General features: G+C 40.0%; 1 protein-coding gene across 1 annotated transcript in view; it reads right to left on the bottom strand.

The window, feature by feature from the left end:
* col28a2a (collagen, type XXVIII, alpha 2a) overlaps positions 1-24,522 on the bottom strand; it is a 97,680-nt gene extending 73,158 nt beyond the window's left edge. Inside the window, exons 1-9 of the mRNA XM_048599209.1 lie at positions 24,402-24,522; positions 22,629-22,787; positions 20,946-21,514; positions 16,310-16,330; positions 14,897-14,956; positions 9,326-9,379; positions 9,174-9,218; positions 2,887-2,913; positions 168-212 (exon numbers count right to left, since the gene is read on the bottom strand). Of these exons, the coding sequence (XP_048455166.1) occupies positions 168-212; positions 2,887-2,913; positions 9,174-9,218; positions 9,326-9,379; positions 14,897-14,956; positions 16,310-16,330; positions 20,946-21,514; positions 22,629-22,787; positions 24,402-24,522 (1,101 nt within the window). The remainder of the gene's footprint in view (positions 1-167; positions 213-2,886; positions 2,914-9,173; positions 9,219-9,325; positions 9,380-14,896; positions 14,957-16,309; positions 16,331-20,945; positions 21,515-22,628; positions 22,788-24,401) is intronic.
* Positions 24,523-24,767: the final 245 nt, after the last annotated feature.

Genomic DNA, 24,767 nt, shown 5'->3' with positions numbered 1-24,767 from the left:
AAAATATACTCCACAGTTATTTACAAGGGAATACATTTGTTTATTAGGTGATAAAATGACATTAGAATTATCAAATAATATTCAAGCTTTTTTCAGAACATTTATGTTGTGTTGTAATCGCTTTTAAGAAACAAACTATAAACAGAAGGTTAAAAACGGATACATACCCTGTCACCTTTTGTCCCTGGAAGCCCACATTCACCTCTTTCACCCTTACAATAAAAAAAAGTTAGAATTTTAAATATTTGTTACTTAATATAGGATTATTTAACTATCCAGACCTTCCTGAATTTTTGTTTACAAACCGTTGGTCTGTCTTCTAATCAATATGAAATCACAAATAACCAGAGATTCAGAAAGCTATTAATTCCATTTCAATTCATCTATCCAAAAACATTCTAAAATTCTTCCCATCATGCCATCTAGTTGTTTCTAAAAATGATTCCAAGGTCTTTGCCTCCACTAGTCCACCTAGAAGCCCATTTGAAGCACTGATTCTTTGCTGAAAGAAGAATTTCCCAATATTAGTCGTAAGGATACTTTTTGCAAAGTTGAATTCATGTCCAATTATTCTAATCGGCACACCACGGAGTTTAAAGTAGTTCTCTGAATTTGCTATTACCTTTCCAATATCTATCCTATTTGCCATTTTCAAGATTGAAGCTCCCAGTATTATAGAATCCCTACAGCATGGAAGCAGGTCATTCAGCCCATTGAGTCCATACCTACCCTCCAAAAAGATTCCTACCCAGACCCATCCCATTACCCTACATTCCCATGGCTTATCTACCTAACCTGCATATCCCTGGACACTACGGGCAATTTAGCATGGCCAATCCACCTACCCTGCACATCTTTGGACGATGGGAGGAAATCAGAGCACCTGGAGGAAACCCACACAGACATGGGGAGAATGTGCATACTCCACACAGACAGATGGAATCGAACCTAATCCCTAGTGCTAACCACTGAGCCACATGCCTTCTTGTATCTCAGCTCTCTGATAGACCTGTGCCCATTCTCTGGATGGCCTCCAGAATGTTGTTTTTGGTTACCAGGTTTAGTAACCAAGGAATGGTTTAATCAGACAATCTCCTCTGATCACTACAGGAAGGATGTTTTCAATGACTGGGGAGTCCAGAACTAAGGGTCACAGTCTAAGGATATAGGGAAGACCATTTAGGACTGAGATAAGGAGAAATTTCTTCACCCAGAGTGGTGAGCCTGTGGAATTCTCTGCCACAGAAAGTCGCTGCTGCCAAAACATTGAATATGTTCAAGAACAAGTTAGATATAGTTCTTAGGGTGAAAAGGGGTCGAAGGTTGTGGGGAGAAAGCAGCAACAAGGTACTGAGTTAGATAGTCATCCATGACATATTGAGTGCTGGAACAGGCTCAAAGGGCCAAATGGCCAACTGTGCTCCTATTTTCTGTATTTTTATGTTTTTTATGACTGTTCATCCCATCACCTGATGCCCCCCCATACTACTTAAACTACGTCCCCACCTGACCCACCACCCTCCACCCCACCACCCCCCAGCATCCCCCCTCCGCCACCCCGGCAGGTCTCAATGAAGCCCTCAATCACCTCACTAACCCCTGACCCAAGAGCTCACCGATCAACATCACCCACTTATCTCCCATGCTTACCCAAACTCCCACCCACTCATTCACCAAAATTCAAACACTGGACATTTAAACTTACCGTGCAATAGCTTTTGCTGTAAATGGGGGCATGCCCTGCCTTCCCAAACACTGCTCTGCTTCAACTGAGTTCTGCAATTGACACTGTTCTCCACATTTCAAGGAAATCTGGGCTCAGAAGAATCCAGAAGAAATGTGCAGCATTCCTAAGTCTGGAGAAGTTTTGCAGTGACAATCCAACAATGATTGCTGCTTGTAGGAAGATTTGGGCCAAAGTGGGTAACCACTACAATACTGTCTGCTTAATTCATGTCTGATTTCATCTCCAAATTGTTGTGAGTGGAAAAAATTTGTCACTTAAAATTACTATAATAAGTATAATCCCTCTACTCGAGAAGTGAGGGGGCAGAAAACAGGTAATTGTAGGCCCTTTAGCTTATTGTCTGTCATGGGACAAGTCCTACAACTGATCACTTAGAAAAACTCTACATAATTGGAATAGCCAGCATAATTTTGCCAAAGAGAAATCATGTTTAACTAATTTATTGGAGCTTCTTGTACGAGTAACAAGCACCATGAATAAAAAGGAGCCGTTAGACCTGCTACACTTGGATTTCCAGAAGACATTGGATAAGGAGTCACTTCTAAAGGTCAGTGCTGAAAATAAAAGCTCATGGTGTATGATTGTCATATTAGCAATTCTGGCTGGCAGAAAGCAAAACAGCATGCATAAATGGACCTTTGATTAGCAGGATGTAACATGTGGAGACTGGCAGGCGTTTACCTCAATTTTTTACAATTTACATCAATGACTTGGGTGAGTGAAAGCATGGTAGTTAAATTCACAGACGACGTAAAGATAGGTAGGTGAAGACGAGATAACAAGATTCCTGATGCATACAGATAGTTTGAGTCAGTGGACAAAAATCTCACAGATGAAATATAATGTGGGAAAATCTGAAGTTGTTCACGTTGACAGGAAGAATGAAAGAATATTACTTAAGTGGAGAACTATTGTGGAACTCTGAGGTTCGTTTCTGCTACTATTTTGTATCTTCATATATTATGGTTTATTTTAAGAAGATAATTCATTGAATCTTCAGACTTCTGAAGCTCAAATTTGTTGTGACTAAACTGGTGTTATCTTGATTATGATGTACTTTGATCCTTACGCTTTTAAAATCTATTACCGCCTTATAGACCAACATTCTCAAGGAAAGGTCATTCAGTCATACAACGTACCTGTTCACCTTTGTATCCAGCTCTTCCCTATAATTGAAGATAAGGTAAAAACATCTGCAATCTAGATATTTACCAGTGAAAACATTGTTATTTTAAAAGTTAAATAAATAGCAATGATATTGAACAAAATACATAAATTCAACACTTGGGACAGCTTTGTGTCTACCCTTGTCACAGGTTTGGTGGTGGGTCATTTCATTGGGTAGGAGGGTGTAGGTGGGAACCCCCTGCCTTCCTGTCTCCAACCCAACGTGGGTCTGTGGTGGGAAACCTGGTGGCCTTCCCACCCCACCACCAACTGGTGCCCTTAGGGATAGTTAGTGCCCACTTATGAGTCTCATCTTGCCATCACTTGTATTCAACAAGAAGCGGTCAGGGGACTCACCATCTGTGAAAGTCCAAAATAGCCCTGTGGGCTCTGGAGGGATCTTTTGTTCAAAGACACTATGCCTGTTCAAGAGGCCCAGAATCAGGAAGGGGGCAGCCTGCTGCTCTTGCTGCTGACCCTCTCTCCCGCAATCTCCCACCCCATGATTCGTCTCCTGCCATCACTTGTCTGTGAGCTTTGATATTTCTGGGCCTTGAATGGATGTATATAGGCACTTTGCCCATGATGCTGACAAGAGCTGCTAACCTCTGATTGACCAGGAGCGCTCAGTGAGCAAGACCCTCACTGGAGTCCTTGATCCTCAGGAAGGTCTGCTGCTGCCCAGTTAATAAATGACATTGAATGTGTGGGCCTTCCTAAAAAGAGACAATACAGGACTTTTGACAGCTATTGACACCCAGCTGCAAGCTGAGACCATTGTCACTTACCTTCAATTCCATTTTGTTTTCCAGAATACTTCACTGTCTCAGAATGTTTGAATTTGTCACAATGATGTACAAACAATGACAATTTTAACAAAAATCATAAATTTGGTGTAATTCAAACACAAAATTGAAAAATCTGTTTCTTTGGTACTGTAAATCCAGATAAACATAATCCCACTAATTAACACCATTCAACCACAACTTTTCATAGTTATTTATGAGCATGTCTTAGAAGAGGATCCAATACAATATGATTTTGAACAAAACGAGGTGTATTATGGCTCTGATGTGTTCACTTAGATTGCAACTTTAAACAGGAAAGAAAGGAACTGACATAAAATGCAACTGGTATTTCAAGATTGAGATATGGAGATTTTTGTTAGGTATGGTTTGAAGGGATATGTACCATAAATAAAGAAATTTTGTAACTAATAGACAAACAAGTTTAGTTGAGGTGCAAATCAACCATGATCTAAAATGAATGGTGGAGTATGACGGTGTTGCAATGAGCAGCCAAAAAAAAATCTCAGGCCATTGTCTCTTAGAATGGATGAAAAGATATAGCTAACAAGGGTAAGCAAGTGTTTGGTATTGGGTTGTCTTATGTTTGATAGTTTTGGACTTATTGTAATAAAGTCCAGCAATGTCACACTTCGACATGCACTTATTAGGCATGGGATTTAGAAACTATTTGAAATTTAGAAAGATAGATAATACACCCTGCGGCTGAAAGCATGAGTCTAAAGACCAGTCGTCTGCCTGGTGCCGGAGTTAAGGACAATCTCTCAGGGCTGGATTGTATGTAATGCCATGGTCTCTAACAGCATGTTTAAATGGTCAGTAGGGAACCCACAGAAAGAACAGCTGGCATTGAGTAGGCTGGAGGCAGGATCTTCGTTCCTCAGGACCAGGAATCAATAATAGAATAAAAAGGAAACGATGGATGCATTGAACAGATATTTCACTTTGACATGTGAAAATCATTGTAGAGATTACAAATAACATCCCAGGTATCATCTGCCAGGAGGTGAAATGGACCAAGAAACTTAAAACAATTAAAATCACCAGACAAATCTTTGAGAAAATCTGCCACATCCCCAGAACCTGATAACTTTTGTTCGGATTTCAAAAGTAGTGGCTGCTAAAAACATCAGCCAGAAGCCCTGAGAGAATACTTTATTTCAGCCTTCTCCTGAGATTCCTAGATCACAGATGCCAGTCTTTAGCTAATTTAATTGGTAGTACAAGATAAAAGAACAGCTGAAGACAGTGATGCTGCAAAGGCTATGGGGCATGACAATATTCTGGCAATTGTACTTAACACTTATGCTCCTGGACATGCCACACTCTCTAGCCAAGCTGATGCAGTACAGTCACAACACTGGCACCTACCCAATAATGCATGAAATCGCGCAGGTATGTCCTGCCCACAAAAGGAATGACAAATTCAACCTGGCAATTACTAACCTATAAGTCCACTGTAAATCATCAACAATGTGATGGAAAGTTTGCCAATGGTGCTGTTAAGCAGCAACTGCAAAGGAGTAGGTTGCTCACTAACACTCAGTTTTGCTTCTGCAGGGAGACTTGGCTGCTGACCTCAGTATAAAATTAATTCAAAACCTGGAGCAAAGCAATGGACTTCTTAGGTTTGGTGACGAAGACTGCCATTGACATCAAGGCAGCATTTGACTAACTGTAGAATCAAAGAGTTCAGCAAAACTGAAGTCAATGGTAATTGGGGGAAAGCTCTCCACTGTTTAGAGTCATAGCTGGCAGATGACTATAGATCAATCATCTCAGCCCAAGGAAATCACTACAGGAGTTTTTCAGAAGTGGGGATTTTCACCAGTGATTTTACAATGTTCATCACCATTTGCAACTCCTCAGAAATTACTTTGGGGACACCCATTTGAGGGCAAATCCACATCTGACATATGGCAATCTTTCAAAAACAAAAAGGTAGCAATATGGTTTAGGAAACTGAAATCAATTAAGGCATTTGAGAAATCTAAATGAAGCAGAAGAGAACTTAAACAAGAAATTAGGGGTTTAGAAGCAGCCATGACATATCCTAGCCAAGTAGGATTAAGGAGAATCCCAATGCATTTTATATGGATTTCAGGGTCAAGAGGGCAGCTAGGGACAGGATTGGTCTACACAAGGACACAGGAGGGAACTTATGCATGGAGCCAGAGAAAATGGGTGAGGTCCTTAATAAATACTTTGCATCAGTATTCACAAAGGAGAATGACATGGATGATAGTAAGCTTAGAGAGGGGTATGTTGATATTCTGGGGCATGTCCGGTGGAATGGTGGCTCAGTGATTAGCACTGCTGCGTCACAGTGCCTGGAACCATGGTTCAATTCCAGGCTTGGGCGACCATCTGTGTGGAGTTTGCACATTCTCCCCATGTCTGCATGGGTATCCTTTGGGTGCTCCAATTTCCTCCCATGGTCCAAAGATGTACAGGTTAGGTGTTTGGCAATGCTAAATTGCCCATAGTGTCCAGGGATGTGTAGGTTAGGTGGATTAGCCATGGGAAATGCAGGGTACAAGGATAGGGGAGAGGATGGGTCTGGGTGAGATGTTCTTCAGAGAATCAGAATGGATTTGACCAGCTGAGTGGCCTGTTTCCACACTGTAGAGATTCTGTGATATTAAGAAGGTGGCGGTGTTGGGTGTCCTGAAAAACATTAAGGTAATTAAGTTCCCAGGGTACAATGGGATCTATTCCAGAATACTGAAGGAAGAAGGAAGGGGATCACTGGGACCTTGACAGAGATGTTTCCATCTTCTTTAGTCATGGTAGGGTCACAGAAGATTGGAGAACAGCCAATGTTTAAGCCTTTGTTTAAGAAGGGCAACAGGGATAATCCAGGAAACGACAGACTGGTGAGCCTTATATTAGCGAGTCAGTAAATTGTTAGAGAAGATTCTTAGGGACAGCATTTATTCAGATTTGGAGAACAGTGGTCTTATTAGGAATAGTCAGCATGGCTTTTTGGAAGGGAGGTATTGATTCACAAACTTGATTGAGTTTTTTGAGGAAATAATGAAGATGCTTGATGAGGTAGGGCAGTGGATATTGTTTATATGGATTTTACTAAGCATTGATAAGGTCCCTCATGGTAGGCTGGTCTGGAAGGTTAAGTCACATTGCATCCATGATGAGTTGGCAAGTTGCGTACAAAATTGGCTTGGTCATAGAAGACACTGGGTAGTTGTGGAAGGGTGTTTTCCTGACTGAAGGAACGTGACCACTTGTGATCCGTGAGGGAGCATGGAGTGCTGGGAGAGAAAGGTGCTGATGGTTCAGATTAAGTGAACGGCATGTGAGAATGGCAGAACAATGGTATGTCTAAGTGCCAGACTAGAAAGAACAGATAGTCTCACTGGGGTCGGGGGAGGGGAGAGAAGGTATGGTGACAGAGAATATAACAGGTAAAGCTAAAAGAAAGGGAATGAATGGGAGTGGGTTCATAATTTGAAGGTGTTTACCAGGATATTGCCTGGATTAGAGTATATTAGCTATTAGGAGAGTCTGGACAAATTTGAATTGTTTTTGCTAAAGCGTCGGAGACTGATGGGCAACCTGATAGTAGTAGATAAAATTGAGAGGCGTGGACAGGGTGGATAACTGGAGTCTTTTTCTCAGGGTGGAAGTGTCAAATACTAGGGGCTGTAGGTTTAAGGCGAGAAGGGAAAAGTTTAAAAGAGATTTGAGAGGAAAGTCTTTTTTTAAACATAGCGGGAATAGGTGACTGCAATGAGATATTAGGGGAGGTGGTAGAAACAGAGATTATAACCATGCTTAAGAGGCATTTAGACAGACATGTGAACAGGCAGGGAATAGAAGGATACAGACCACATGCAGACGCATGGGATTAGTTTACAATGGCATCATGGCCGACACAGACATGGTGAGCTGACAGGCCCATTCCAGTGAAGTAATTTCTCTGTTCTATGTTCTATGAAGCAGATTATATCCAGTGCCCGGTGAGTGGCAAGTGACATTCATGATACGCATGTGCCAGACACTGACCCTCTCAAACAATGTTCAATGACATGGCCATTGCTGAATTCCTCACAGCCTGGAGTTACCATTGAATATAAACTGAATTGGACCACCATTTAATACTATGGCTATAGTACTACTTACCTGGATGTGTGCAGCTCCCACAACACACAAGAAGCCTGACACCATGAAGTCCTTTTAATTGGCACCTAATCACAACCTTCAACATGTAATCTCTTCATCATTGATGCACAGTGACAACAGCGTGTTCCATCTGCAAGATGCACTGCAGTAACACAGCAAGCCACTTTCAAAGCACCTTCCAAATACCTGATCTCTACCACCTAGAGGACAAGGATATCAAACATATGGGAATACCTCTACCTTCAAATTCCCACCCAGATCACACCATCCTGTCTTGGAACTAGATCACCATTTCTTCATTGGCTCAATATCCTGGAATTTCTTTCCAAACAGCACTGTGAGTGCTGCTACAGCTTGCACACTGCAGTAAATCAGAAAAGCAGCTCACCACCACCTTGTCCAGGCCAATTAGTGAAGGGAATGAATGTTGGCCTAACCAGTGATGTTGACATTTGTGAATGAAAAAAAGTCCAAAATTTCCTAGATTCTGGAAAGATTCGATCAAATTGGAAAACAGTGAATGTGACTCCACTATTTAAGAAAGGAGGGAGATGGAAAGCAGGAAACTACAGGCCAGTTAGCTTAATATCTGCAATAGGGAAAATGCTGGAATCTATTATTAAGAAAGTTATAGCAGAGCATTTAGGAAATCTGGATGCAAATCAGGCAGTCAACACTGTTGTGAAATGAAATTCATTGTTCAAAGAAGAGCCCATTAGACTCAGAACATTAACTCTATTTATCTCTCTACAGATGCTGCCAGATCTGCTGGGTTTCTCTAGCCCTCTGTTTTTATTTCAGATCTCACTATTTTGCACTATTTTGTTTTATTGTTGTGATAGCATTCTATATGACAAGATTATGAATTTGCAAAATTTGCCGTATAATTAACAATACTAATTGTATTTTATTCCACATGTACTTCCAAACTTTCTTCAAGAAATAGTCGTAATACTGAGATTGAAATAAGATAAAATCTCTCTACCCTGCTGGTTGACAGCTTTACTGTGACAGTATCTTTCTCTCTCATTTTCTTCATTCAAGAAGGTTGTACAATTTCTGAAGCATCTTCTTTTGCAGCATTTGGAAAAGAAGCTAATTACAGTGGACAGGGTTCTGAGGAAGGGTCACCGGACCCGAAATGTTAACTCTGATTTTTTCTTCACAGATGCTGCAGACCTGCTGAGCTTTTCCAGAACTTCTGTTTTTGTTCTTGAAGCTAATTACAGAGTTGTTTATGTTCATTTTCACAAGCTTGACAGAATGTGTCACAGTGACAAGATTACATTTTTGAACATCGTAACTTATACCTCCATTCCGTCCCTTCCTGGGATTCCACTCAGACCTGCTTCCCCCTGTTAAATGTAATTTAAAGACATCTGTTAAAAGGTTACTACAATCATGCTATAAAGATGCAGGATAAAATGCAGGATGTCAAATTAATTCATTAGATGTAATCTACCTTTTGTCCTTTCAGTCCTGGAGCACCATCATCACCAGGGCGTCCTTTTTTCCCCTACAGATTTAACACAAATGTTAAAAAAGTAGAAAATGATCAACCTGACTAATTTTCACAATTCCATGTTCGAGTTACTTGAATGATAAATGATTACACTCATAACTATTGGGTTTGTGTGTCGCTGACTGGGCCAGCATTTATCACTCGTCCCTAGTTGCCCTTGAGAAGATGGTGGTGTGCTATCTTTTTGAACTGATTCAGTCAACGTATTGTAGGTTGATCCAAAATGCCCTGACAGAGGGAATTCCAGGATTTTGACCCAGTGACAGTGAAGGAATGTAGCCTAATGAATGGCGCATATGAAAGAACAAGACCAAGAGACATTTTACTTCATTGTTATTATTGATAAATCACAAATCCTTTACCATTGAGAAAGCTATAACACCATCCAGCAAACATGGGCTGAAGTTTACTACAGGTTTGTAGTCAGGGAGGAAGCTTGTGCAGAATGAATGTGCCAAGCCTGCACTCACTGGCAAGGGAATCAGCTGGCCACATGTTACTACAGGCAGTCTCCGATTGGCCTCCTGTCGCGCTGCTGTCTAACTCAGGATGGTGGGCAGACCCATGATGCTGTCAGCCCAAACTCTGAATACTGAACAGTACCTTGAAGAGAGAGAGAGATAGCTGCTGCTCAGGTATGCTGAATGGGAAATCCTTACAGGACAATCATTAGGGCCCTGAGGACTGCCTTCTCTGCCCCAACCCCCTCTTCATGTCTTGGAGCCTCCGGCTCTGATGGCCACCCAGGTAGATGCAGGGAGGGTGCCTCCATTAAGTGATCGCCTGCCTCCATATGTGGCCAGGAGTTACCACCCTGTTGGCAAATTGCTGGTGGGTCCATAAAATGGCCCTTAATATGGCACATAATTTGGCAATGCAGCTGCCAGTCTCCAAATAGCTGGCAACCAAATCAACACCAACAGTGGGAAAATGCCACAGCAGCCATGCTGCAACACACAACTGCCTTGAATAGCTTCCACTATTTTGCTGCAATCCTCCTCCTCAACCCACTGTGCCTGCCACTTGGAGACTGGTAATGTTCTGCTCTATATGTTAACAAAACATGTACATTTGTAAAGCAGGAAATAATACATTTTGTATACAGTTGTAATCAGCTTATAGTTGCTTTATTCTATGACTCGGAAAGTTCATTAGCTGGCAAGGGCCTGAAAACAAACTATAACAGCTTACCGCTCTATTATTAACTGATGCTTATCTCTTCTTATCTCAAAAATTTGAAATTCAACTTGCATTAACTTGGGTAGGAAATGTTAAGCAAATCTGGGTCTTATTTTTATGTTGGCTGGTGGGGTAAAAGAACCACAGTCATTCACAACAGTGTCTGGTGGGACCCTACAATATACATCAGTTCATTACTCTGGTGTGACGTGTTTCTCTATGAACACTATTGAAGTTCTCAAGCTGAAGTAGTAATTAATGAGAAAATAATTGAGAAACACCTGGGCTAAGTTGTAAATATAGTTTTACAACAGTTGATAGTTTTTTTTCTGACCATTAAACAGATGACATTCTAATTGTATGACTTCAAAATATGTGAGACAGAATTTCAGGAATCTCACTTTTGAACACCTGTTTCATAGCATTGCAGCTGCCTAGTCCCACAAACACCAGTTAATGTGATACCGTTGAATGATTTCTAACAGTATCATTGGAATTTACAACTGAAAGCAAATTCAAGTCTCAACTTGAGTCCTACGTATTTACCGCCGGGAAGCAGCTCTCACACAGATTATTAAAATAAATTTTAAACTGGGTGAAGTGGCACTTGCCTATTATTAGGTTATTGAAACAGGTTAGAGAAAGTTTCCCAGCATTACATTTACACCACTTCTTAGCTAAAATTTGTGAACAGTGGTAATTTATATTTTTATTGTGTTAAAATAATGCACACAGGTAAAAAGGGTAAAGTTGCCATAGTCTTACCAGACCGTAGGCTGGTCTCTCAGATACAAAGAGAAACGACTAGTGGTGGTTTAACCCAAGGGTCACCACACCTCAGGCTAGGAGAGTGTTTGAGAAGGACAATCCTTCATGGTAACTTCAGCTGGTGTAGGAATTAAACCCACACTGTCGGCATTGTAATGCATCACAAACCAACAGTCCAGCTAACTGCCCCTCTACAATCAGGAATATCACTATCAACAGAAAATATTTATGGCATCTTTTGATTTTCCTAGGTTGCTGAAGGAAGGAAAGGGTAGAAATTACAGAAATGCTGACGATAATTTTAAAATTTTTCTCAGATACAGGGGAAGTCCCAAAGTATTAAATGACAGCGGACTGAACAAGAATGTCACTGAGCTGTTTAAAGAAAGGGGAGAAATATGAACCTGGGATTTACAAGTTATGCTTTTAAAGTCAGTTGTAGGGAAGCTGTTCAGAACAATGGTATGGGAGAAAATTAATAGTAACTTAGAAAAACATTGCTTAATAAGGTACAGTGATCATGATCGGTTAAGGGAAAGTCATATTTTACAAATCTGATTTTTTTGATGAGGTGACAGAATGGATGGTTGAACAAAATTGATGCTTTCAAAGGGTATAAACATCCCACGTACTAGACTTGTTAGCAAAAGTGAGGTCCATGAGATAAAAGGAGAATAATCAAAGAAAAATTAAAAATAACAAAGATATATAGCATCACAAGCAGTGCTGATGGAAATATAAATTATAAAGTGATATTTATCGTGCAGGGCAAAAATATGGCAAATGGATTTCAATGTAGAAACCTGTAACATCATCCACTTTGAGCCTGAAATGAACAGAAAACGTACTTTTAAAATGGTGGAAATCTAGAAATAGCGGAAGTCTAAAGATTCTTAGGGGAGCAGATAAGTAATTATTAAAATGTTATGAACAGACACAGAAACAATTAAAAAGGTTAATGGAATGTTAGTCATTATATCTAGAGGACTAGAGTTCAGTGAGTGTGGTTATGTGAAGCACTACCTAGACCACACTATGGTATTGTGTGCAGATCTTGGCACCACATCTTAGGAAGGATGTATTGGCCTTACAAGAAGTACAGCATTTATTTATCAGAATGACACTTGGTCTCCAATGGTTAAATTAGAAGGTGTGATTACATGAACTAGAGTTGTATTCCCTGGAATTTTAAAGGTTAAGCATGATTTGGTCAATAACTGAAGATTCTAAGGGGGAATAGACAGGTTAGATTGAGAGAAATTATTCCTGATGGGAGGGGCATTCATGACTAAGACCAAAAATTAGAGCCAGGCTTTTCAGGAGTGAAGTTAGGAATTATTTCCATAGACAAAAATTTGGAACACACTTCTGCAAACAGCTATTGATATGAGATTAACTGTTCATTTCAAATCTAAATTTGATAGATTAGTGTTAACCAAAGGTATTAAGAGGTATTTCAAAACAACAACTATATAGAATTAATTTGCAGATGAGACACAATCTCATCAAATAGTAAAACGAGTTCAAGGGGCTAGACATCCTAGTTCCTGTATTACAGCAGGAGTCCAAAATTTGGATAAGAGATGGTGAATGGCTGTTTTTTAGGTCTGGAATGAATATACACAGTGCAATTTCCAAGGTTTGGTATCAGGATTGCTGTGTGTTTTGCTAACATTGATGATGTAGTCTCAGGAGGTGCGGGGTACAATTCTAATATGTGAAGATGTCATGGATCTTGTAAGCACAGTAAACAGTCCAGGATGTAACAAGACTTCAAGTTAGGCTGGTGAAATGGATCGACATGATAAATGAAATTTAATACAGGAATATACGAGGAGTTATGTATTGTTAACAGTAACATTGAGAGGCAATACAAGCTAAATTGTATATTTTAAATCAACAGTAGAAAGAAAAGAGAGTAATGTGGGGATGTTTGTGCATGAATCTCTGAAAAGGGACAGCAGTTGATATAGAGTATGGATTCTGCACTTACAAAAAGACGCATAAATGGAAATCTTAACCTGAGAGAAAGGTTTAGGTTTGGGGCAAGTGGAAGTATAAAGTGTTAAAAATCTGAATCTCAACACCAATTTGCCTTCAACTTGCTCATTTCTAGTTTTAGCAGAATGTGTTTGGGTAGCAACCTGTCAACCAGCTCCCAGGTTGCAGACTGCAAACTTGAATATAAAGAGGCTGAATGCTTCATATTTATCTATTGTTTCGAACACAGTTGTGGTCTGAGGATGAGATAGTAGGAACTGCCGATGCTGGAGAATCTGAGATAACAAGGTGTAGAGCTGGATGAATACAGCAGGCCAAGCAGCATCAGAGGAGCAGGAAAGCTGACGTTTCGGGTTTTCTTTCAGAAAAAGAAGGGTCTCGACCCGAAACGTCAGCTTTCCTGCTCCTCTGATGCTGCTTGGCCTGCTATGTTCATCCAGCTCAACACCTTGTTATCTGTGGTCTGAGGATACCTGGCAGCCACAGAAATTTGAAAACTAAGGATTCAGGAGGGAAGTGCCTCATAAAGCCCCTTAAATTGGACATAGCCTCACCAACACCAATGTCTCCAAACTGTTCTTCTGCCTCCAACAGTGATAAGATGTTGAATTTATTGGCATCCTTCAGAATGGAGTTGGGTAATTATTGAAGAAAACATAGCTGCATGGATATGAAGCCAAAGCAGGAGAAGTGGGGGAGGTGATTGATTAGATTGTTCTTTGCAAGAGCTGGTGCAGATCTGATGGACCAAATGGCCTCCTTCTGTGCTGTACCATTCCAACATTCTATAAAGCACCATCAGAGCTCGAGGCATTCTGCTATTCCTGCAGGGTACAATGTGATCTCTCACAGGCTGGTACAATGCACAAAACTATTGGTGATAGACCTGTGATTATTCATTTGGTAAATTCCATAGGTCAGTCTGGCTATCTTTTGGAGGAAGGAAAAGATGGAGCTGAGGGGATACAAATGACCTTCTCTTAATAATCCTCACAATTGTGGCTGTGCTAACTGAGTGACGAACTGACCTTTTATGTCATGACTATAATCTAATGATTCAAAGGTGAACACGATTTAATCATGGCCCTAAAGTATCAGAACGATTCTCTATGTTGCCCCAAAAACACAATGGTATGCACTGCCCCTATGGAAGAATGCAAACACATTTGGAAGAAATTTCCTTTTAAGATGGCAAGGAACAAGTGGTGGAAATATTCACCCAGACAAAAACAAACTATAAAAACAAATTATGAAAATGTAATATTGGGGAATACATAGGAATAAATATAACAGGTGATGTCATAACATCAGAAGTCCAATGTTAAAGCCATTTTTTAAACTGCCTTCACTCACATGCTTTCCTGCAAAGAAATTGAAAATATTTTCTGTATGAATAGGTTTCACACTATCAAGCTATATTTGATCATGCATCATCCCACCACGTACAGCATCTCATGATCAATACCTTCTTGCTATCAATGCCTCAAGTGCTATCAACCCTATAAAGAACCTCAGATTGAGCGAGCAAAGATAGTAAATAGTATTCAGAACAACATAACTTACAGAAGAACCTGGTGGACCTCTTTCTCCTTTTTCACAGATACATTTTGGTATTTTGGGACACTAAAATAAATGAAAAAAGTTGAAAACATGTATGTTATATTTGTATCACAGCTATTTCAACAGACTGATGAATGTCTGGGTTCCCAGCCATTGAGCTCAAAGGAAAATGTCACTTGCCTGATAGCTCTTACATTTCGATCTATTTTGTCAATTGCACAAGCTTATTTACACAGGATAAACAGGTGTCAAGTGTTTGTTGTTTCTGACATTGATGTTTTAAAGGTCTGGAATTACTGATGTCTTTTTCATACTTATCTATACCTTCCATTTATACTAAATGGCTAATTGGTTCTGTCCAGATGGGCATGGAAGTACCATATTTTGGCATGGAGGGCATAAGTGGCACAGTTTAGCATGATGATAATGAGGGGCACGTGGGGGTGGGTGAATGGCATAGAGGGGCATGAGTAGAGTGTGGGGGCTATGGGCTAGATGCCTAACATTTAATTAAAACAGCTGGGGCAAAGTTCCCTACACACTATTTCTGATGTGGCTCACCTCGATTTAGCACCTGCCTCCAAACACCAGTACAAACAAGTTGCTACCTTTGCAGGCATTTTCTTCCAAGACGAGTAATTCCTTGACTCCCACTACCTGCTGCTAGGATGAAAATCTAGCCCCATAAAAAGGTTTGAGTGGGAAAAGTCCTTTCAAAACGAAAGATGACCATAACAAGTGTGAACAAGGTTTGGGGTCTTAATCAGTACGTTTCAGTCACCATGATAAGAGACATATTTAAAGATTTGGAAATCTGAAGTAATATGGAAAAGTACGAGAGGTGGAATTTGATTTGGGCATTTACATGGACATCAATACCAAACAAGTATTTGAGGTGATGGCAACAAAAAGAACTAGAAGTCATAGTTAAATTGAGAAAATAAGATTGGTTAGTAAACATTTTTTTGTTGATCAAACATAGAACAGGAAGTGACAGTGAGTTTTGATTTCTTACATTCTTTCAATAAAGAGATTAGACACAGTTTTGGAGAACTACAGGATCATTGGAACAAAGTAAGATTTCAGACAATGACGAAGAGTTGTGGCTCACCTTGCTTACCCAGATTGCTTTTGAGAAGTCAGAAAAAGTCTTTGATGGGGTGTGGGTGTAAGGAAGGTGGAACTGATAAGATAACATTCTATACGAGGTGGAATTAGTCTTGTGGCCACTTCTCATCTGGAGAAAATCTGCCATGCTACGAACAAGTTCATTCTACAGCCCTATCTCAATTATTTGAAAACTTGCTAATAATTCAATCATTAAAATTTCATATACCCACAACGTTATACGTCATAAGATTTTTCCATGGCAGCTATAAAATTTATACGTTAGTTTGAGAAACAAAACATACTTACCCCTTCATCAGCCAATTCTGCCTGCAAAGATAAATCACTAAAATTAGTTTCCTTAAATGCAACTATAATATAAATCACCACCAATGGATCCCACACTCACGAGACATAATTCTGCTTGAGTGGAAACTTGAGGGGCATTGCTGTGCGGTTTTATGCCTGCATTCATGAATTTGTGTTCAAGACAGACTGCTTGACAATAAAGCGAGGTTGAGAATTGTCTTCAGGTACGGACTTCTTCATAACACTGTTTATTACATGTTAAGAATAAATATGACAATACATGATATTCTGCAATGTCCCAGATTTTAATACGACTGTTACCTTATTGAAAGACTATTCCATGAATTCTACTGCCTAATGCTAATCACTATCTCACATGCTTCTCTTTCTCTCCCCTTAACTCCCCCTGCACTGTGCTGTTTATGTCTAGTGAGGTGTAGCTCTGTGACATCATTGCAAGATTGTTGCAGAATTCTAAAACCTTTGCACAACAGGGAACACAGGTCAAAAAATCAAGGCTACAGTACCTCTGCTGAGAGTGCAAGATTGGGAAATTACATTTGCTGTTTTATTATTTTTTTCTGTATTGTCCTGAGTAATGCATTTAATTGAATAATTGAAAGCAGAGTGGCAAACAGGTACTGTTTGTGGACAGTGAAGCCAATACACAGTTCCATAAAGTGTGACGCTGCAGGTTTAATTCATTAACGTTGCTTCATTTTCAGTATAGCTGTAGCCTGAGAGCAGCTTATCTAAACAAACCTACAAAAAGACATTGGAAAAAAAAATGCTTGCCTTCAATTTGGTGCAGTTAGGGACATTTTTGACTTTGGGAGAAGTGTAAAACAGGAAATATCAATTCAAAAGCCCTTTATACAGTTTTCCCAATTTCCATTTTATTTCTAACAGAAAGTAAGAGGTGCTTGTCAGCATTATGTTCATTTTTTTCTGATAATCCTGTGTAATTTGAACAGCAAGAGAATGTTTTTTGAAGAGTGGTAGATGCTTACAAGTAAAGTTGCAGCAAATACTATACAATATATTTGCTTAAAAGATATATATAAGAATCAAGTATGAAAAACTTTTTCTAAAATGTAACCATTTTCCAGCAATATTCCTGTGAAGTCACAAGCAGTGCAAACACCATGTGTGTTGTACACAATAGTCCAAGTGAGGTCTCACCAAGGCCCTATATAATTGAGAAGACATCTTTCCTCTTAAAAAGCAAAATATTGTGGATGTTGGACGTTCTCCTTGTTCATCCACTCTGCAGACTTTATCCTCATGCACATAGGTTGCAAGAGCCTCTCATCAATGAGATGTATATTGCTCTTAGACAAGAGAACCAAACTGTTCACAATACTCCCATTGTACACCAAAAGTCCATACAACTGCAGCAAAATATCTTTACTCTTGTACTCAAATCACCTTATGATGTGGACCAATGTATAATCTTCCCTCATAAATGCTTGCTGCAATTTAAAGCTCATGTGCAAAGGCTCATGAACAAGGAAAACCCCATTCCTTTGGACACCTGCACTTCTCAACCTCTCAGAGTCATGGAGTCATAGAGGTGTACAGCATGGAAACAGACCCTTCGGTCCAACTTGTCCATGTCTAGGCTCATTTGCCAGCAATATGGCCCATACCCCTCTAAATCCTTCCTATTCATATACCCATCCAGATGCCTTTTAAATGTTGTAATTGTACCAGCTTCCACCACTTCATCTGTCAGCTCAGTCCATACACGCACCACTGTCTGAGTGAAAAATTTGCCTCTTAGGTCCTTTTAAATCTTTCCCCTCTCACTTTAAAACTATGCCCTCTAGCTTTGGACTCCACTATCCCAGGGAAAAGTTTTTGTTTACTTACCCTATCCATACCCCTCAGCCTCCGACACTCCAGGGAAAATAGCCCCGCCTATTCAGCCTCTCCCTATAGCTCAAACCCTCCAGCCCTGGCAACATTCTTGTATATCTTTTCCTAACCTCTTCAAATTTCACAACATCCTTCCTACAGTAGGGAAACCAGAATTGCATGCAGCATTCCATAAGTGGCCTAACAAATGTCCTGTACAGTTGCAACATGACTTCCCAACTCCTATACTCAATGCACTGACCAATGAAGGGAAGCATACCCAACAACTTCTTCACTATCCTATCTACTTATGACTCCACTTTCAACGAACCTGTACTCCAAGGTCTCTTTGTTCAGCAACACTCCCCAAGACTTTACCATTAAGTGTATAAATCCTGCCCTGATTTGCCTTTCCAAAGTGCTGCACCTCACATTTATCTAAATTAAAATCCATCTCTGATCAAGGTCCCGTTGTACTCTAAGGTAGCCTTCTTCGCAGTCCACTACTAACTTTCCCTCCTATGTTCGCATCCAAATCATTTATATAAATGACGAACAACAGTGAACCCAGCAATATTCTGCCTTTATGTCCTTTCTACTAAAGTGTATAACTTCATATTTATTCACATTATATTTCTTCTGTTACGTTCTAATCCATTCACTTAGCCCAAAGCCCACTTGAAGACTACTTGCATCCTTCTCATAATCTACTTTCTCAACTAGTCTGCTGCAATCAGAAAATTCAAAAATATTATAATTGGCCTTCACATCCAAATAATTTGCATAAATTGTGAACAGTTGTGAACCAAGCACTGATCCTTGCAGTTTCCCTCTAATAAAACCCTGCTACGCTGAGAATAACCTGTCTAATCCTATTCTCTGCTTTCAGTCTGTTAATCAATTCTCAACCCTTTCTAATATATTTACCCCAGTTTCATGTGCTCTAATTGTATTTACTAACCTCTTTTGTGGGACATTATCAAAAACTTTCTGAAAATCCAAATGTATCACATCCATGTGTTCTCCTTTAACAAAACAGTTAGTAACATCATCAAAAAACTCCAGTAAGTATGTTAAACATAAAACAGAAACTCAGCAGGTCTGGCTGCATCTGTGGAAAGAAAGCAGCATCAATGTTTTGGATCCTTTCCTGAATCCTTCATCATTCTAATTAAGGGTCACTGGACCCAAAACCTTAACTCTGTTTTCTCTCCACAGATGCAGCCAGACCTACTGAGTTTCTCCAACACTTTCTGCTCCAGATTTCCAGCATCTGCAGTTCTTGGTTTTATGTCAAACATGATTTCCCTTTCATAAATCCATGCTGACTGGCTAAATTTTATTAATTCTTTTCTCAATGTCTGGTTATCACAGCCCTTATAATAGGTTCTTACATTTTCCCTACCACAGAGGTCAATCTAATAGGTCTGTAGTTCTCCACTCTCCTCCTTCCACCTTCTTAAATAGGTAAGATATGTTACTTTTCAGTCTGTGAGAATGTTTCCAGAATCTATAGAATTGTGAGAGTTAATCACCAATGCATTAACTGTCTCTCTGGTCACTTTCTTTGACACTCTTAGGGTGAAGCTCATTTGGCCTAGGAAATTTATTAAACTTTAATCCAGTTAACTTTTCAAGTACTCTTTACTAATAATAGTTTATTTTAGATTCTCTGTTAACAAGTCCTTTGGCTGTATCATCGAGATTTGCTGTATCTTCTTTCATGAAGACAGATGCAAAGTTACTGTAACTACCCTTTTCCTGTTCTCTACTATGAATTCTCCTGTCCTCACATTTTGTTGCTCATCTTTTCATTTTCATTTATCTAAGGGAGCTTTTCTGGTCTATCTTTATGTTTCTCACTAGTTTGCATTCATGTTTTCTTTTCCCTTTCTTGGTCTTCCTATGTTGGATTCTAAAATGCTCCCATTCCTCAGGAAGTCTGTCCATAGTGTTCAAGTGTTTGTATGTATTTTAATGTCAGCAATCACATCACATATGTGACACTCCCACCCAGATGCTGAGCAATTGGTCTCCTTGATGAACACACATCTGGCAAAGTGACTGAACAATCCATCAATGTAACTAGACATGTGAATCGGTGGTGCTTTTACATCACCAGTTTGGATGCATAATGGTTTCCTTTCATATCAGCTGATACATCTTGTGAAGCTTTAAGACACTGACAGGGCCTTGTGTACGGTCAGTGTATATTAAAAATCTTTGCATGACAACACTGGGTGCATGAGAAGTCTAACAATATGATTGTGCATTTGATTGAAGAAATGAGTGACAGTTTATGCATTTCCAGAAGAGTGAGGGTTTGTTCCTCTAGGTATGAAAGTGTGGGTATGCATGTTGTGAATATGTGCTGGTGTCTAAACAAGTGAGGAGGAGAATTCATTTCAATAGGTGTGTATTGATAATGTGTGAATATGTAGGTGTAAAGGCATGGGTATTGTGGTGTGTTCTTGTGTGGGGTGTACATACTTATCTGAATAGGAATTATGAAAGTTTGCATTAAAGCAGAGAAATGAATATGTGGAACTATCTTATGCATAGGAATCTGTGGATATGCAAGTGTATTTAAGTGGTTCCTGTGAGGACGTACACATGCCGATGTAAAAACATGTATGTATCAGGGTCTGATCCTCTGTGTGCTGATCTGGAGGTGTGACTGTTTGTTGCTGTGAATGTATTTTGTTTTGTGAATGTATGTTCATGTGAATGTGAATATGTTGGTGTCTGAGTGTGTGCTGGCATATACTTTGCCACTTACCACCTCCAGGAGGAGTTTGCCCAGGGCACTGCTGTCTTGGAGGTTGTGAACAAAGCGGGAAGCAGGCGGACTGGCTAGAAGGCGCAGTTTAGCTGCATTGGGTGGCTCGTTGGCCACGGGTGACATGCCGACTGTGAAGAACTTGATGCCTTGGTTCTTGGCCTCAGTCGTAGCCGCGTAGATATCTGGGTTTCTTGGGTGGTCCACACCATCGGTCATGAGCACTGCTACCCGGACACTGCCAGGGACTGCCTCATTCAGGTAGAGCTGTGTCAGGTTGGTGATGGCATACGTGGTGTAGGTGCCATGCCCAATGTAGCCAATCGGAGCAACACGAGTCCTGAAGACTGCCGGGCCACTCCAGTCACGGAAGGTTTGCTCAATGAGCACCGTGCTGCTGTACTGCAGGAGTGCCACTCTGGGCACCAGCTGGCGACCACTCGACACTCTCAGCTGCTGCAGCCTATCCACAAAATCCAGCACAAAGCTCTTCTCCCGGTTGTGGTTGAAGTCCTTAGCACTTTCCGAACTGTCCAACAGGAAGGCAATCTCCAAATTGCAATCCTCCTCTGAAAAGTGAGAAAGAGAGATTGACTTTTGGCACCGTTACGTTGTTCTATGACTTGTTCAATTGCAAATTTGGAGTAAAGGGAAAGAAGAACAATCTAATTCTTCAATAATTTCATTTGATTTAATTTTGCATTTCCTCCACAAAAAGATGAGCAGCTTGTGAGTGCAAGTTGATAGGTTTAAAGAGATGTGCAACAGAGGCAAGAGAAAAAAAACATTTTACATAGTGAGTGGCTAAGATGTGGAATGCACTGCCTGGAAGTGTGGTGGGTGCAGGTTAATTGATGCATTCAGGAGGGAATTGGATGGTTATTTGGATAGAAATAGTGTGCAAGGGTATGGGGGAAAAACAGGAGACTGACATTTGGTAATGATACTCATTTAAAGAGCTGGTGCAGGCATGAGGGACCAAATGGCCTCCTTCTGCCCCATAACAATTCTGTGATTCTGTGAAATTTTACACATTGTAAGTTGTTTCATTTTTAAGTGGCTTTGATAATGAGGTCAATGTGTGTGCTTATTCTTCAGGTTTCAAATTCGAGGTGAGTTGTATAAGGCTGGATGAGCTCGGGTCATTTTCAGTGGAACAGAGAAGGTTGAGGTGGAACCTGTTTGAGGTGTATAAGATTATGAGGGGCACAGCAGGATGAGTAGAAAGCTGCTGTCCTCCTTAGTTAAAGGTTCAAGAACAAGGGCACACTTATAAAGTGAAAGGCAGGAGGTTTAGAGGGGACTTGACGAATTTTTTTCACCCAGGGAGTGGAGAAGGTATGGAATGGACTGTGAGGACAGTTGAGGCAGGTAACCTCACAACCTTTAAAAAGTACTCGATGTACACTTGAAGGGTCATAACATTCAAGGCTATGGCCCAGTGTGGTAAAATAGGACTAGTGTAGGTAGTAGTGTAGTTTTTGGCGTTACAGACTCGATGGGCAGAAGGGCCTCTTCTATACTTTATGATTCTGTGATTCTCAATGGCGTTCTCCTAGACTCTATGCATAGTTCAACTTAAAGCACATGTCCCGAATAAAAAAAGGCAATAAAAACTACTGAAAGCAAACAGTGGAGAAAATGTCAAACAAACAAGTAAGTTAAATAAAAGTTTGAGATCACCTTGTTCATTTTCTCCTGGTGCATTCGATGAGAGATACTTAATTTTTTGTCTTCTAACCAAATGTCCGTCCCCACGTTCCTCATAGTCTTGCGATAAAACGAGCTGGTATCTTGTCCACAGCAGAAGCCCCCAGAATTGGAAGAAAGCTTTCATTCTCCCTATAAGAATCATACATCTGCATTGAAAAGAGAGTTTACACAAATTTATCACGTTCACGAACACGATACATAAATGATATAGTTATATCGCAAACCATGGTTTGCCCAGTTCAATGAACAGATGAAGCACAACCTGATTAATCGAAAGTAGGTTCTAACTGTTCTATTTTTCGTACCGTTGGGGATGAAGTTAACTTTAGAAATCGCGCAGAAAAAACCCGCCGTCAAAATTACAAGATATTGAAACCCCGCAATTAAAACAGAAGTGTTGTAGGCTGCAATCACTTTTTGTTTAACAAATGTTAGAATTATTGTAAATCAGAGGAGGTGGGACATTGAACTTTTTAACATTTACCTGCAGGAAAGTTCTCAACTGCCTTTTCCCGGAGTAGAGAACTAAAAAGAAAACAAGCACTAGCGAAGAACTCTGGTCGAGTGTCAATTCATTCCCTGGTGAGTTGATTTAAATGGAGAAGTTAAACTTCTCCTGCCTTATAAATAAAGGAGGGACTGCCCAGGTTACTACTGGAATGTGGATGGCAATTGGCTGCTACATGGAGCTGCAGCTTAATGTGAAAATAAGCGAAAAAGCGGAGGAAGAGAGAGAGAGAAAATCAGGTACTACGAAATGGAATTGCAACGATTATTCACTTAACGAAGAAGAATGGCAGCGGATGGTGAACTTGCGCAACACAGCGTATGGTTCGAATTGTATTGACAACTAAAGAGTGAAGTTAGAATGCGACATTACAACCAGAGTAATATTAAGGTTGTTAAATAGCTCCAGTTTATCATTCAAACGTATTTTGTTGGCTATATTTTTCCACATCCTGAGGTCATGACAGGATCTGTGTAAGTTATTTCAATGTAGGAGTAATGGTTGATAACACCAGATACTGAGAAATTGAATGCGAATATTAATATTAGCAAAAAAAAACACATGGCCCAAATTAGATCATTCATCCAAAAGAACCTAAATTTTCCTTAATTTAAATTATAGCATTCACTTGTTGCTTAAATAATTGCAAGGTGTATTGCCTCCAAACTTCTCCCCAGAAATCCATTCTATATGTTAGTCACATTTGGTATGAAACTATGCTTAGCAGGAGGAAACAGCATAAAATAATGAAATGGTTACAGCAGAATAGAAACCCATTCAGCCCAGGTGTCAATGCTATCTTTATGCAAGAACAACTCCCCTTTTAGCCCACACCCTGGTCTTTTCCCCTGTGGCCCTGCATTTTTTTCTCCTCAAGTATTTAACAAATTCCCCTTTTGGAGGCTTGAATTCAATTCACATCCACCGAACTCTCAGGCAGTGCATTCCAGATTCTAAACGGTAATTGCTGGAAAAACTCCATTCTGAAGAAGGGTCACTGGACACAAAACTCCACTTTCTCTCCACAGATACTGCCAGATTTGCTGAGTCTTTCCAATAATTTCTGTTTTTATTTCTGATTTCCAGCATCCACAATTTTTTTTTCCATTTAGCATTCCAGATTTTAAACACTTGCTGCATAAAAAAGCCTTTCCATCAATTGATGTTGTTTAAATTGCCAGTTGTCTTCATCAATGTGTTTTTTTCATTGTTCTTCCAACAGGAACACTTCTTACCCACTCTGTTCAGATCCCATATGATTTTGGAAACTTCTGTCAAAACTCTTTTTCGTTCAGCTTTGTTCAAGGAGAACAGTCGCAGCTTCTCCAATATATCCACATGACTGAAGTTCTTCATCCCTGGAACTATTCTCATCTATCCATCATGCACTGTCTCTAATTCTTAACGCTTTTTCAAATGTCCTGTCCAAAGAACTACTCACTTGTGTGGAATCTTATAGGTGTCTGAGTAATAAGGGCCATGGCGAGATTTCTGGCAGAATCAAACAAGAAGTCAGGCAAATCTTGTCTCAACTTCAGGTGCATCTTACTGCAGCTTTTCCGCTTATGCCAAGCGGCAGGCAAATTTCCATGCTAGGCAGC

Source organism: Rhincodon typus, chromosome 7, assembly GCF_021869965.1.
Source record: "Rhincodon typus isolate 14 chromosome 7, sRhiTyp1.1, whole genome shotgun sequence".
NCBI classification, from domain to species: domain Eukaryota; kingdom Metazoa; phylum Chordata; class Chondrichthyes; order Orectolobiformes; family Rhincodontidae; genus Rhincodon; species Rhincodon typus.
This window is presented reverse-complemented; position numbering and strand designations above follow the sequence as displayed.